General features: G+C 38.3%; 1 protein-coding gene and 1 long non-coding RNA gene across 2 annotated transcripts; both read right to left on the minus strand.

Moving 5' to 3' along the window:
- Positions 1 to 3721: 3721 nt before the first annotated feature.
- On the minus strand, positions 3722 to 4784 carry LOC146390980 (uncharacterized). The gene is made up of 4 exons (XR_014799871.1): positions 4695 to 4784; positions 4543 to 4558; positions 4321 to 4463; positions 3722 to 4065 (listed from the first exon to the last, which is right to left on the minus strand). It is a non-coding gene; the product is annotated as an uncharacterized LOC146390980 (long non-coding RNA).
- A 207-nt stretch (positions 4785 to 4991) lies between these two features.
- LOC146390981 (Fc receptor-like protein 5) lies at positions 4992 to 13325 on the minus strand. The gene is made up of 6 exons (XM_084922524.1): positions 13211 to 13325; positions 10678 to 10713; positions 10209 to 10475; positions 8605 to 8871; positions 8371 to 8463; positions 4992 to 5293 (listed from the first exon to the last, which is right to left on the minus strand). The coding sequence occupies exons 1-6, from the start codon at positions 13245 to 13247 to the stop codon at positions 4992 to 4994; spliced, it is 1002 nt and encodes a 333-aa protein (XP_084778650.1). The 5' UTR covers positions 13248 to 13325.
- Positions 13326 to 13585: the final 260 nt, after the last annotated feature.

Consider the following 13585-nt stretch of genomic DNA (forward strand, 5'->3'; position numbering starts at 1 on the left):
TTCTCTCTTTCTCTTATATTTAATATAACCACACTATGGACGGAAGAGCGCCTGTTTTTAAGTGTTGTCGTTACCAAAAATGATGTTAAAACCATTGCGTGGCTCCGCTCTCCGCCAGTTTGTTTTCCACACGAACCTTTCACAATAAAGCTCAAGACTTTTCAAAATAAACTGATTCACGTGGAAAAAGTATGCAGAGAGTTTACGGATGAGAAGCAAAAAAGATCCGTCAGGTGCTAAAAAATAAACCTTGGCCGTTACAACTTATGTCTAAAAATGTATAGTTTCATGCATCGGTTAAAACACTCATTCCAGGTAAAGGACGCCCAGCTGGAAACACTTCATGCAAGTTGAGTTGCCTGAGATTCATAGAATTTACAGAAAATGTTAAATTTTTGTGATTTATATCGTCGTCGGGATGATAAATGTCTAATATCAGGATATGAGATTTTGGTCAAATAGCACAGTCCCACAGCAGACAGTTTGGAGTCAAACACTGACGTCATCATCACAGGTGTAGGAACCATTTCTGTAACACCAGCCAAACAGACACATTAGTATCAGTAGGTATAGATGATTTACTGGCTCCTCTGCTGGTTACAAAGCAGTGATTATACTTTGGAGTTTCGTGTTATACTGTGAGGAACTGGCCTGTTTGGAAGTTGCAGTAAGAAGAAAAACATATCTGTATATGATGTTGTGGACAGAGAGAGTGATGGATGATTTTATTTATTTCAGAGATAAATAAACATTTACAGCACGTCCATGCAGAGACTCTTAAAGACATGAGCGTGAGAAACAAGCTTTTCACCGTTTCTCTTGATGCCCACATGCTTTATTTATTCTTTAGTCCAGCATGTGTCATCACCACAATAAAGCTACTTTTAACCTGTTTTCACACATTGTCATACCTGCACATTTCCACTGTGCTGTGTTGACTTTAAAGAAGACAAACGTTAGACTTCAGGCTGAAACCACAGGCTGCATTTCCTCTTTTCTTGGAGGCCCAGACAGAAATTTTGTGGTCTCTGATTTTCAGCAGATAAAAATAAACCAAAAACAGTCTTTTACACACATGCAGTCATCACAGTCTGTTCGGAGGGGGGTGGGGGATATTAAAGGGTGACCTGAACCACTAGACATGTCATATGTAGTTGAGCCATTTGTCAATTACTATTATTCTGAAACATCATCACTCCACTCTTTCTTCTTTGTGTGTGTGTGTGTGTGTGTGTATGAAGATTTGTAAAGTCGTGCCTTTAATCTTCATAATAACAATCAAAACCCCTGAAACACCAGCAAAGTGCACCATGGTGAGACTCAGAATCGAAACATTACAGCAAAGCTGAATACACTAGTGTATGTAACACCCAGCAGTGGGGTAAATTGTGCTTAGAGAGCATCTGCATCCCATAAGACCAAGAAGCCAAGAGCACCAGCATGCTGTGTGAGAAACATGGATGAAAGTCAGAACACCTCTGGCGTCTTGCCCACAGTCTTGTGGGTTCATGTGGCTAGTGGGTCCTCTCTGTGGCTGACTGGCTGTTAACCCAGTGAGTGAGATTCTCCTGCTGCTCCGACCATATTGCTTTGCTGTACTGAAGGACAGTGCTGCAGCCATGTAGCTCTGCTCATCTCACATGTGGCCTTCCCAGGACTATGGGGGTTGTGGCGGGGCGTGGCTTGCAGTGCCGTGCAGGGAAGGCGGATGCACCTACACGGCATCCACAATCATGCCCCGCTGACTGAAGTATTGTACTGGGTCCTGTGATTGGGGTTGTTGTTGATATGTGTGCTAAATTTGTCCACCCCTACAAACAGTCACGTGTTAGAGAGCACAGCTCATGCAGTGAAAACATTGTGTGCTGTCCATGGTGCTGAAATAATAACAGTATAATGCAGGGGTAGGCAACTCCAGGCCTCGAGTGCCGGTATCCTGCAGGTTTTAGATCTCACCCTGGGTCAACACACCCTGAACACTGAATCAAATGATAAGTTCATTACCAGGCCTCTGGAGAACTTCAAGACATGTTGAGGAGGTAATTTAGCCATTTAAATCAGCTGTGTTGGATCAAGGACATCTAAAACCTGCAGGACACCGGCACTCGAGGCCTGGAGTTGCCTACCCCTGGTATAATGAATTTAACATTACTATTTCTTTATCGTGTTCAATAATACAAGATTTGGTATCAAACTGATACCAAGTAAATACAGGGCCTGTATCGCTGATACTGATATTAGTACCGATACTTTTTAATAATTAAGGTACATGATCATTGTCACTAGTTCTGAATGAATTTTCATCACCTTTAAGACAGCCAGGTTGCCTCTTTGGTGGAATTGCAGCAGTGCGTACAGGAGAGAAACACAAAGTAAAGTACTGAGTTCATTATACTTGTAAGGAGAAACAACGTGTTGATTGACCAGGTGGACTGGGAGACCATGACAGATACAATAAATTCTAAATGGGTCAATGTCTCCCTCCATTGGCCACCAGCTGTAAACACAGTCCTGTGATTGTACTTGTACTTGTAAGCTGTTCAGAGTCTGACATGGGAAATATGGGACAAGGAACTATATCTGTATATCCACACTGACACTTAACTTTATTTACCATGGGCCCACCAGCGGGTGGGCTCATGGTAAATAAAGTTAAAGGTTTTTTTTTCTTCAAACCTCTTCCATCCACTTGATTAGCAGTGGTTGATGAAAGCTGCAAATTACGGAGCCCCGCAAGGGACAAAAAGAGAAAAAAAATTAAAATGACCTAAGATGAACTTTTGTGAGCACTCGCAAAACTTTTGCGAGATCTTTTGCGAGACCCCGTGCTTACTAACTAACATCACACTCATTCATAGCATGCATAGATGCATCAGAGAGCAACTTAGGGGTTAGTATCTTGCCCAAGGATACTTGGCATGCAGACTGGGGGAGCCAGGGATCGAACTGATCAGTAGATGACCTGCTCTTCCTCCTGAGCTACAGCCACCCCCCTGTTCTTCTGAGGAAAGAAATGCTGGCAGCTCTGCTCTGTGTGGCAGGTTAAATATATTGGCAATGTTGAGGTCTTATTGAGTCAGTAGAGGGCGCTCTGGTGCTGTTGTGAATTCAACAGACAGCCTGCAGCAGGCTCTGCGCATGTGCAGCTCAGCAGTAAATAAAACAGCTTCGAGATTTGGCTACATCTGTGACTTCAGTAACACTTTAACATAAAGTGAGCATTAGTGATGTATAAGCAAATATTTACTTAATCTCTCATAAAGCTTTTCTCCTCCATTACTATACTTTAGTGTGTAATTTATATACACGGGTAACCACATTATTCTTTATTAAAAATATGTATGTTATATGCTTAAGTAATGTCTGATGTTATAAATGATGATATAATGATTTTTAAATAAAGTATTACATGAAGTACAAACCTATTACTGTGGTTCATGGGGTCATTTTGAATTACCATTTGGACAACAGAAAATGTTATAGACTAAATTTAACATTACAGTCTCCTGTAGTGGAAGCTGCTGTTAACCTCTTGTTGTTAGTTTGTGAATAATCTTATACACTGAACCAAAATCAACATAAAACATTCAAATGTAAAAAGACTTTACTCTCTACCTTCTAACTATACATGTAGAAAATTATAAATTAGGGGAAAAAAACAAACAGAAAAAAAATACATGAAACATATTTATTGCATTTAAATTCATAAAGTACCGATCATATCATTTGTATCAATTTAGACCAATAAAGATAAGTATGTCCCAATGCGAGTCGTCCTATCAGATACTAAAGATCACGTTTCAAACTTTCTTCTCACTGCTCTTGAAAAAGTCTTTAACAAAAGTTTTAAGAATGAATATAAGAAATACCTGACTATAACACACAAAACTCAAATCTGAATATACCTCCATTTAATTTTTGCTATAAGTAAGTGTAAGATATTATTATTTAGTATTGTAACTGTACATAAAGCTGAGCATGTCTGATATTTGGGGAGCAGAGGAGCAAGAGTGGCTTCATAAAAAGCTTTTTCTTGGCTTTGCTGCTACAGCTCTCCTCACTGACCTGTAAGACAAGCACAAAAAGACAAAGTGATTTCCAACATGTAAAGATATTATGAGCTGAAGACATTTAATAATGTGAAGAATAAATCAGCCTGCATAGCAGCAGATTCTCTGAGAGAGAGTAAAAACATAGAGGAAACTATTTATTTTGGGGACATATAGATGGACAATACCATACTGTACAATAACAATGTACAGTATGGTATTCTGTATATGAAGCAGACAAAGTTTCTGTATATGAAGCAGACAAACTTACACTAAACTCTGAATGGCCCTCGATGTGTATAAGTGCGGTTTAAGTTCTGACCAGGATGAACAGAGTCGTACACATGAGTTTCATTCTGGTTGACTCCATGATTTGTGGAGGAGCCCGGACTGTGACTCTCAGACTGGATCGACCTGAAACATGAAATAAACACAATAAACTCAAAAGTAACTGATGTTTGTTTAAAATAATAATAAAAAGTATTTTACCAACCTGGTGAAGCAGGAATCTGTGAAAGAGACAAATGTTATTACACATGTTTGTGATGTGAATTGTTCGATCAGAATACATGTATATGTGTGAATAATTAAATTGTATGTAGTAAATAAACTCGCTAATACAGCATGAAAAGAAGAGGCTCTTACACTTGGACTGTCTGCAGCGACACAACAAGAGCAGGAGAATAATAATGAGAGAGACTCCACAAACCAGTCCAACAATCAACCACACAGGAGACGAAGAGCTGTCAGCTCCTGACACAGTTGCTGTAACAACAAACAAAAATTAATTATTAATCAACTTTTTTATGTTTAATATTTCATAACATAACTTTATAAAAGATCCAGTTCATCTGTTTTCCTTGACTAGATTCTGAGTCAACCCCTGCTGTGTTTAAATGACTTGGCTCCCCACAGTGAACACATCAACACGAGCCCAGTTTCTTAAAATGTCCTAACAAACTCACAGGTTTTGTTAATGTGAACTTCTTGGCTGTCCTCTGTGTAGTAAACTGGGTTTCCTCGTCCTCCTCTGCACCTGTAGAGTCCTTCCTGTGAGACACTGATTTGTCCATTTGAGTGGAAAACTGCATCTTGTGTGGTCAGGGCTTCAGAGTAATTTCCACCTCTGTACCAGTAGTATTTCCATCCAGATGATGATGATGGGTTCACAGAGCAGGTCAGGGTCACACTGCCCCCTACTGGAACAGCTGTGTTATCAGCTCTCAGTTTGGCCTTTGGTTTATCTGCAGTTCAGTTTAGACAAAGAACAAACAAATAAATGACTCAATCTAAACAATTTAAACAACTAGATGGAAATGTTGAACATAAACAATAAACTGTAAACTAATTTTGATTGACACTGTGAAACTTTTATATTTTCTTTGCTGTATTTAAAAAGTAATTTGTCATGGTCTGTTGACTCTGTGTTTAGGTTTTTGATTCTTTAAGATTCTTTTATTTAGTGGTTTTTCATGGTTTTGCCTCTTCTATTTCTAGTTCCCTTTGTTATTCCTTAGCCCTTAGGTTTGTGACTGTGCCTCTCGTGTTCAGACATTACATAATTAAGGATGCATTAATAACCAACAGTGTTGGAGAGTAACGGAATACATGTACCACCGTTAGGTATTTAAAATACAAAATATGAGTAACTATATTCTGTTACAGTTACCGTTTAAAAAGGTGGTATTTAGAATACAGTTACTTTGTTGAAATAAATGGATTACATGGCAGTATTTTCCTGTTTCATATTGTCAGGGGTTTGACAGCTATGTTGTGTTGTTCCAAGCGGCAAGGTTATGGTTGCCTTGGTTACAGGGTGATGCGCTCTCGCTGTAGTGATGGGATTTCTGACTCTTTTTAAAGAACTGGCTCTTTCAGCTCGGCTCACTAAAAAGAGACGACTCTTTCGGCTCCCAACCGGCTCTTCAGGTTGTTTTGTTGCTTTAATTAATTTATTATTAACAACAATATAAAATTATGATCAAAAGGAATCAGTAATGTAAAAAAAAACCCACGTTGTTTTATTTATATATGTTTATATATAAATATATACGGTGGCCCCTAGAGACATAACACGTACAAACTCCAAAACACATTTCTAGCGTTAACTGAACTTCCAAAACAGAGCTACCCAGATCACTTAAATTACACAATTGAAAGCGTATGTGTATTGTTTGTGTATTTATACACAAGCACTCAAATATATTCAAATAATTAAAAAAAAAAAAGTTCATTTACCTGTTACTACCACACACCAAATCCGGTCGTTGGTACGTCCTGGCTTGTGTGGCCACTTGGTAACAAAAGCTCAATACTGCCCTTAGCATCCTGGAGCACTTCTGTTGTGTTTTGTACGTGCTTCTGAGTTTTTACGTGTTTTGGAATTTTTACGTGCTTCGGGGTTTGTATGTGCTCTGTCTCTAGTGGCCACCGTAAGTATACTTTTATTTATTCACTCCACATAAAATGTAATAAATAAATCATATAATACAAAAACCAACTATTTACATTTCAACTTTTAACTATTAAAATTTTCACTTTTTCCTTTCCAAAACACTGCAAACCACAACACAATTAAATATAAATAAAAATATGAAAACAAAAAGAAGATGCACATTCTCTGTCATATAGGCCTGCATGAATAAACTTTCTGATTTATTTATCATCTGCAAATGAAAATAGTTGTGGATGATTACTATACCTTTCTAATTTGATGTTATTGTCCCTGGCTCTCTTTCCCTCCCGCTCTGTTCCTGTGCTACTGCGCCCCTCCCCCTTCTTCCCAGCGCAAAGCACAAGGCTCGCGTGCGGAGTGAAGCGGAAAAAAAGTGAGAGAGAGAGGGTGAGAGAAAGAAAAAAAAAAACCCAGGGCTCGCGATAAGGAGACGACTCGCGTCATTCACTTCAAAGAGTCGGCTCTAAGCGTTTCGTTCGCAAACTTGACCCAGACAACAAAGTAAAGCTATTTTTCGGCTACAAGCCCGACACAGAACCTGACGTATTAGCCAGAGGTCCCTTTACTACGGTTCGGAGCCGCGGACCTTCAGTAATAGTAATAAATCACATTCATGTAGTTGTAAACAGCATGAATATATATTAAGTAATCCAAAGTATTCAGAATACTTTACTCTCATTGAGTAACGGAACGGAACACGTTACAAAATACATTTTTGGGGCATGTATTCTGTAATCTGTAGTGGAATACATTTTAAAAGTAACCTTCCCAACATTAATAACCACCACATGCAGGAGACTCTGACAGCACTGAGCAGCTCCTTCAGTGGCGGGCTGTGGCACCCACAATGTGGGACAGATGACAGATGCAGGTGTTTCCTTCCTGCTGCTGTCAGACTCCTCAATAAAGACTTTGCAGCTGACCAAACACACACATCCACACATGTGCAATAACACTAAGTACAATTCTCTTTCTCTGACAACATTGTATTTCACTCAGTTGTATATAGCATTGCTATTCTATTGTTTATAGTATTTTATTTTATTCTATTCTATTGTGTATGGTACAGTGGTCCCCTGCTATAACGCGGGTTAACTTTCGCGCCCCTCTGTTTCGCGGGTATTTTTTGTGCAGCTTTCATGCTTTTTTATTTTTATTTTTTATTTTCAGCGCATTGTGTTCTGTGTCCTGATTGCCTGTAGACCATTGTCAGTCAATCTCGTGCAATGTCTCCTGTACAGAATGCATTCAGCTTGTCAAATTTACATAAATCTTTGATCGCTAGCAGTGTGACTCAGAAGTGCTGTACTGTAGATTTGTAAGTTTTCTCCCCAACAAACACAACAATTTTGATGAAATGTTTTGTACCATCAAAGGCAACCTCAGTATGCTAGCCTCCTACTGTAGGTGACTGGTGGTGGTGAGGATAGTAGTCATATAGCAACAGTAATATTATTTTGATGTTTTTCTTTTGACTTCCTTCCCTCGATTCTCCTCCATCTGCTGCTTTGCCCTGAAGCTGGTGTGGCTCCAACCCTGAATATTTTCACTAAAGCTCCAAATCTGATTGGCTTTGTATTAAACCCAGTCATGTGTCTGTTTTATTTTAACAAATGGCAGTGCTTTATGAGATCACAGGCCAGAATGACTTATTCTTTCTTATAAAAATTGTAGATTTGCTGCTATTTGTTGGAAATTATCATTATTATTATTAGTAATAGTACTAGTAGTATTAGTATTAGTATTTCTGTTTATTTCTGTAATTATTGTCCTCAGGTGATGTTGCATCGGGGTAGTATTGCCGTCACTATACCAGGTGAAGGTTCCACTGCACATCATTATTGTGTGTCCACTGTGTGATTTCACCTCCTTCCTGCACCTCACATGTCAGAGTGATCATCTCACCTCTGAATATCTGAGGCCAGTTGGGTTGTTGTTTTACAACAACTTTATTGGAAACTGTTTACACATATTAACAGTTGAGATACAAATAGAAACATGAAATCAACACAGAAAACTTAACATTGTATGTTAAAAAAAACATTTTATGTTTGATAATCATGAGTGAATGTATATTTCAAAGTAAATGACTGAACTCACAGGTTATCTTAACAGTGGCATCATCACTTTTATCAGTGTAGTAAACTGGGTTTCCTCTTGTTCCTCTGCAGCTGTAGATTCCTCCTTCAGATACTCTGATATCTCTGTTTTGTTGACCTCTTATTGGAACTTCAAAGGTTGTTTGGGTTCGTCTGAACCACTCATATTTCCATCCATCAGAGCTCTGCACAGAGCAGGTCAGTGTCACACTGCCCCCTACTGGTATGATTGTTGTTGCTGCTGTCAGTGTGGCCCTGGGTTTATCTGCTGTTATGAAAAAGAAGGGAGGACAATGTACACCTGATCCATTATAAAGATTAAAAAAATCCTAAATTTTAAAAGATTTTTTTTCATGTGATTCAAATTCCAACAAAACAAAATCTACAAATGTTTTCATTATATTCTAAGGAGCTTGCAAAGAAAAGCGTCTGGACTTCTTTAAGTTGCTTGAAGACGTTTCACCTCTCATCCGAGAAGCTTCTTCAGTTCTAAGGTTAAATGGTGGAGAGTCCCAGATTTTAACCCCGTGGGAGTTTCCCCCCAAAGAGGGACAAAAGGACCCCTGATGATCCTCTACCTAATCACATGAGCCAAGGTGTGAAAGTGGGTGTGGGTCACATTCAGCCAAGGTTTTGGGTGAGTTCATTGTGAAACCTGGCCCCACCCTATCATGTGATTTCCTGAGGTCAGATGGCCCAGGATGTGAGTGGGCGTAAAGGCGTCTGGGAAGGGATCTCAAAACTGGATTATAGATCGCAGACAGTTGGTGTCGTAAACCACCGCCTCTGTTCAAAGATGGTTGCTCACAAACCATCTGTCATGGTTTGAAAGAGGAGTGAAAGAAGCCATCTGGGGGGAAACTCCCACGGGGTTTAAATCTGGGACTCTCCAACATTTTACCCTAGAACTGAAGAAGCTTCTCGGATGAGAGGTGAAACGTCTTCAAGCAACCTAAAAAAGTCCAGACGCTTTTCTTTCCAAGCTCCTTAGACTACGATGACCTGGATGACTGAAAACCTTCACAGACATGTTTTCATTATATTGTTTTTTTCTTTCCTAGCAGTTTAAGACATTTCAAAGGTTTGCCATTTTTCTGTCTCAACATGGTGACAGAGCTGCAGTAATTCAGGTTGTAGATCTCTAAATAATCACAGTATAAATGTTTGTCCAATCTCTGGCCTGAAGAAGTCACACTGGATGTAAACTAATGCAGTTCACTGTTGAAGGAAACACAATGATGGGTTCAGAGGGATCTGCCTAGTTTCAGGTTTAGACAACAGAAACATCATCGCCTTAAATTTTATGAAGCTTTTGATGCTTCTTCTTCTCCTTATTTAAAATTAATTTAATCCACAGTTATCCTTGTTATACATTAAAATACACAAATGCAGTAATAATAAATGACAGTCTGTGAGTTTTGTAATACTGTGTATACTATGAGCAAAGTAACCAGTAAAATACAGTAGTTCTTGTTAAAGTTTCAAGTTTCAATGTATCAGAAAAAAAAAACAAGTTTCAGTGACAATATTCATTAAATGTCAGAATTTTATGATTCAAATGATTTTCAACATGAATCATCACATTATTGGTCATTGAGGACTTACCTAATACAGTTATAGAGACAGTATTACTGATCTTTGTATAATATGATCCCTTCATGCGACCAGAGCACTGATATTCACCACTGTGACTTGAATATTTAATTTCTAATGTGTACTCTTTGATTGTGTTGTAGCGGATTAATTCTCGACCATCCTTGTTGGTTTTGTATTCCCAGTCAGTGTCTTCTCCTTCATTCATGTCACATTTGAAGGTAACAAACTCTCCAATGAAAAAACTGGACCAGTTTGGTTCAATAGTTAGCACAGCATCTAGAATCCAACACAACCACAAAGTTAACAATCTGAAACACATTTATGCACGACACAATCTGTGACAGTACGTTCATACACTGTTCATATACTGAATAATAAAAAATATAAAACACATGTGAACTGTAATTAAGATTTATGTAGTATTTTAAGATGAATATTTAACAAATAAATTAAATAAAAGTGAAAACTGCTCAGTCACCTTGAGCGTGTCCAGTGCAGAGGAGCGTACATAGCACTACAATAAAGACAGAAACTTCAGATATTATCAAACTAAAGACACTCAAATGTGGCTGTTATCGCCTAGGGATGTAAGGAGGTAACATCAGAGACAGCCCCAGTCAGTGTCAAAGGTTTGGGCTTTATTAACAGAGGCAAACACAAAACACACACAACAGAAAACCGGCAGCGGTCGTGTATTTGACCTCACATGTAGGGAAGCGGCCAGTGCATGTGTCAGCACTAACACCCTAGTCACATATCAAGTGAAGGGTCATAATCAGAGTCTCTAGAGGTGACTGGGGGGGGGAGCTGGCAGCCTCAGCACCTCACAAAGTGCCTGTTTCGTTTGGCACATCATCCTCCTTTTATAACTGTGGAATGCCAGGACTGCCAAAATGAATTAATTAAATACACCGTTAAATAATTAATTTAATGTGTCAATAATTAATTAAAATTAGAATTTATAAATATGTATTTAATTAATTAATTATTGACACATTTAATTGTTTTTTGACACATTTAATTTATTATTTATTTATTTCACATTTTAATTAATTATTTCATGGTGTATTTATTTATTTCATTTTGGCAGTCCTGGCCCTAGAATATCAATATGACCCATGAATTAGATTCGTATGACCATTTTATTCATTTGATACCGACACTGTTAACCCTGGGTTAACATAACGTGACAGTGTGACATTAAACTTCAGTAAAACTATGCAGTTATGAAACATAACTTTAATCTGAGCCAAACCGATTTGCTCAGTTGTAAATAAAACAGTGAAGTAAACATGACCCAACAGACAGAACCTGAGTAAATTAAGTCCAGTGTTCATTCGTTTTAAAGCTGTGTGCCAGTGACCAGATATCAGCCGCTGATAAAGTGCCCTGTAGTTTTCTAGGCGTCCATCGCTCTCGGTTTAAATTGTGTCTGTCGTCTGTAACCCAGGTCAGTCACTGTGAGGGAAACACAAGCACCAGCAGCTCTGAACTAAAAAAAACAAACTAATTTACTTGTGCACAATATTGTGACGACATTATGTTATATTGAACTTTAGCTGCCCACGTTAAACAGTGAATATCACCAGGTAACGTGGGCATTTCCTGAATAAGCAGCAGGTGTTAAACAGCTGACAGGTGAGCAGGATGTGTGCTAGAGCGCTGAAGATATCCTGGATATGCTGACCTCGCTCTGTGGTGTACAGGGCTGCAAGGCAGCAAAGTGAGCTTTCAGTTTACCCTCATGATCAATAGTCACAATAAAAATATTTGTCGAAAAGCGTAAGGTCTGTACGTGTTTCATAGTGTCTAACAAGCTTTGTACAGTTAAACCTAATGGTTACTACATGACTGAAACACCAACGTTATCTCTTTTAATAAAGTGTATGCGTTTATACACAGGTCACGATGATTACTGAACAAAAAGCACAAAGATCTGATGTTAACTGGATTTTTTGCTCTATCTCCTCCTTAAACATGTCTTTAACATTAGTTATAATTCAGAATTGGTGACTGAAACAAGTATGGCACATACAAACATCAGGAAAAAAAGACTCGATAGATATAACCTCAGTAAATGAAGTCTCTGTTGAACCTCCGAGAGGTGGCAGTCGGGGGGGTTATGACAGTTGTGTATTAGGACCCACGCTTTGTCTGCGGGTCGAGTGGGTCTGTCACACATCTGTGAAGCTTCTCAGTCATCCAGGTCATCGTAGTCTAAGGAGCTTGGAAAGAAAAGCGTCTGGACTTCTTTAACGTCTTCACGGAAACTTAAAGATGCTTTTCTTTCCAAGCTCCTTAGAGGGACTATCACACACTTTGCTGTGAGACTGGGCGCTCGATATTATTTAATCGTGTATTTGATTAATTCATTTTGGCAGTCCTGACCCCTAGGGCTAAGACTGCCAAAATGAAATAAATAAATACATCATGAAATAATTAATTAAACATGTCAATAATTAATTAAAATGTGAAATAAATACATACTTAATTAAATGTGTTGATAATTAACAAATTAAATATGTCATAAATATGTATTTAATGAATTTATTTAAATTGTTATTAATTACTGACACATTTAATTAATTATTTAACGGTGTATTTAATTAATTCATTTTGGCAGTCCTGGCATTCCACAGTTCCTCATTGTGTGAGGCATATAAATAGAATAAATAGTCAGTTTATGATCTTCTTAAGGGACAAATGCCATTAGGGTTTAAACTCCAGTCGCTTTCTTACCATGCTCCTTAAAATGCTTGGAGTCTTATCAGTGTCTAGTACGATTGGTTACATTTTATATTACAATACAAAATGCATCAAATTATCACTGATGGAGAAACAAACTTTTCTTAGATAAACTAAACCAGCTTCACTCTGAACTGAGTCAGTGCACTAAAATCCTCTGATCACATGACCTGCAATGGTACAAATGACTGATGCTCTGTTTTTCTTACTAAAACATGTTTATGGATCAGTATGAATCAAACAATAGAAGTCAGTGATGTACTCACAGAATAGGCCCAGCTCACAGAGCAAAGTGGCTCCCATCCTCACATCCAGCAGTGACACGTCTGAAAACTTCTACAACTTTCTGTAAAGAGAGAGAGAGTGAAGCAGCAGCACAGCAGATACCAAAGAACTGTGAAGGAAACAAAGAGTTTTTAAAACTTCTCTCTGCTTCCTTCCTTTTACACAGAAATAACAACTTAACAAGGTCTGACCATGTTTGTCAGATTTTTATAAAAAGGCCTTTAACACACAGACTAAACTGACCAATAGCAGACAGACAGTAAGTTTTATTACACATATGTGAGCTGACTGAGCAGCTAAAGATGAAATGAGGAGATCACAAGTCCAAGAGTTGTTTTAAGTGTGAAGAACATTTA

This window comes from Perissodus microlepis, chromosome 3 (genome assembly GCF_051167445.1).
Source record: "Perissodus microlepis isolate ML-2025 ecotype Zambia chromosome 3, ASM5116744v1, whole genome shotgun sequence".
Lineage (NCBI taxonomy): Eukaryota > Metazoa > Chordata > Actinopteri > Cichliformes > Cichlidae > Perissodus > Perissodus microlepis.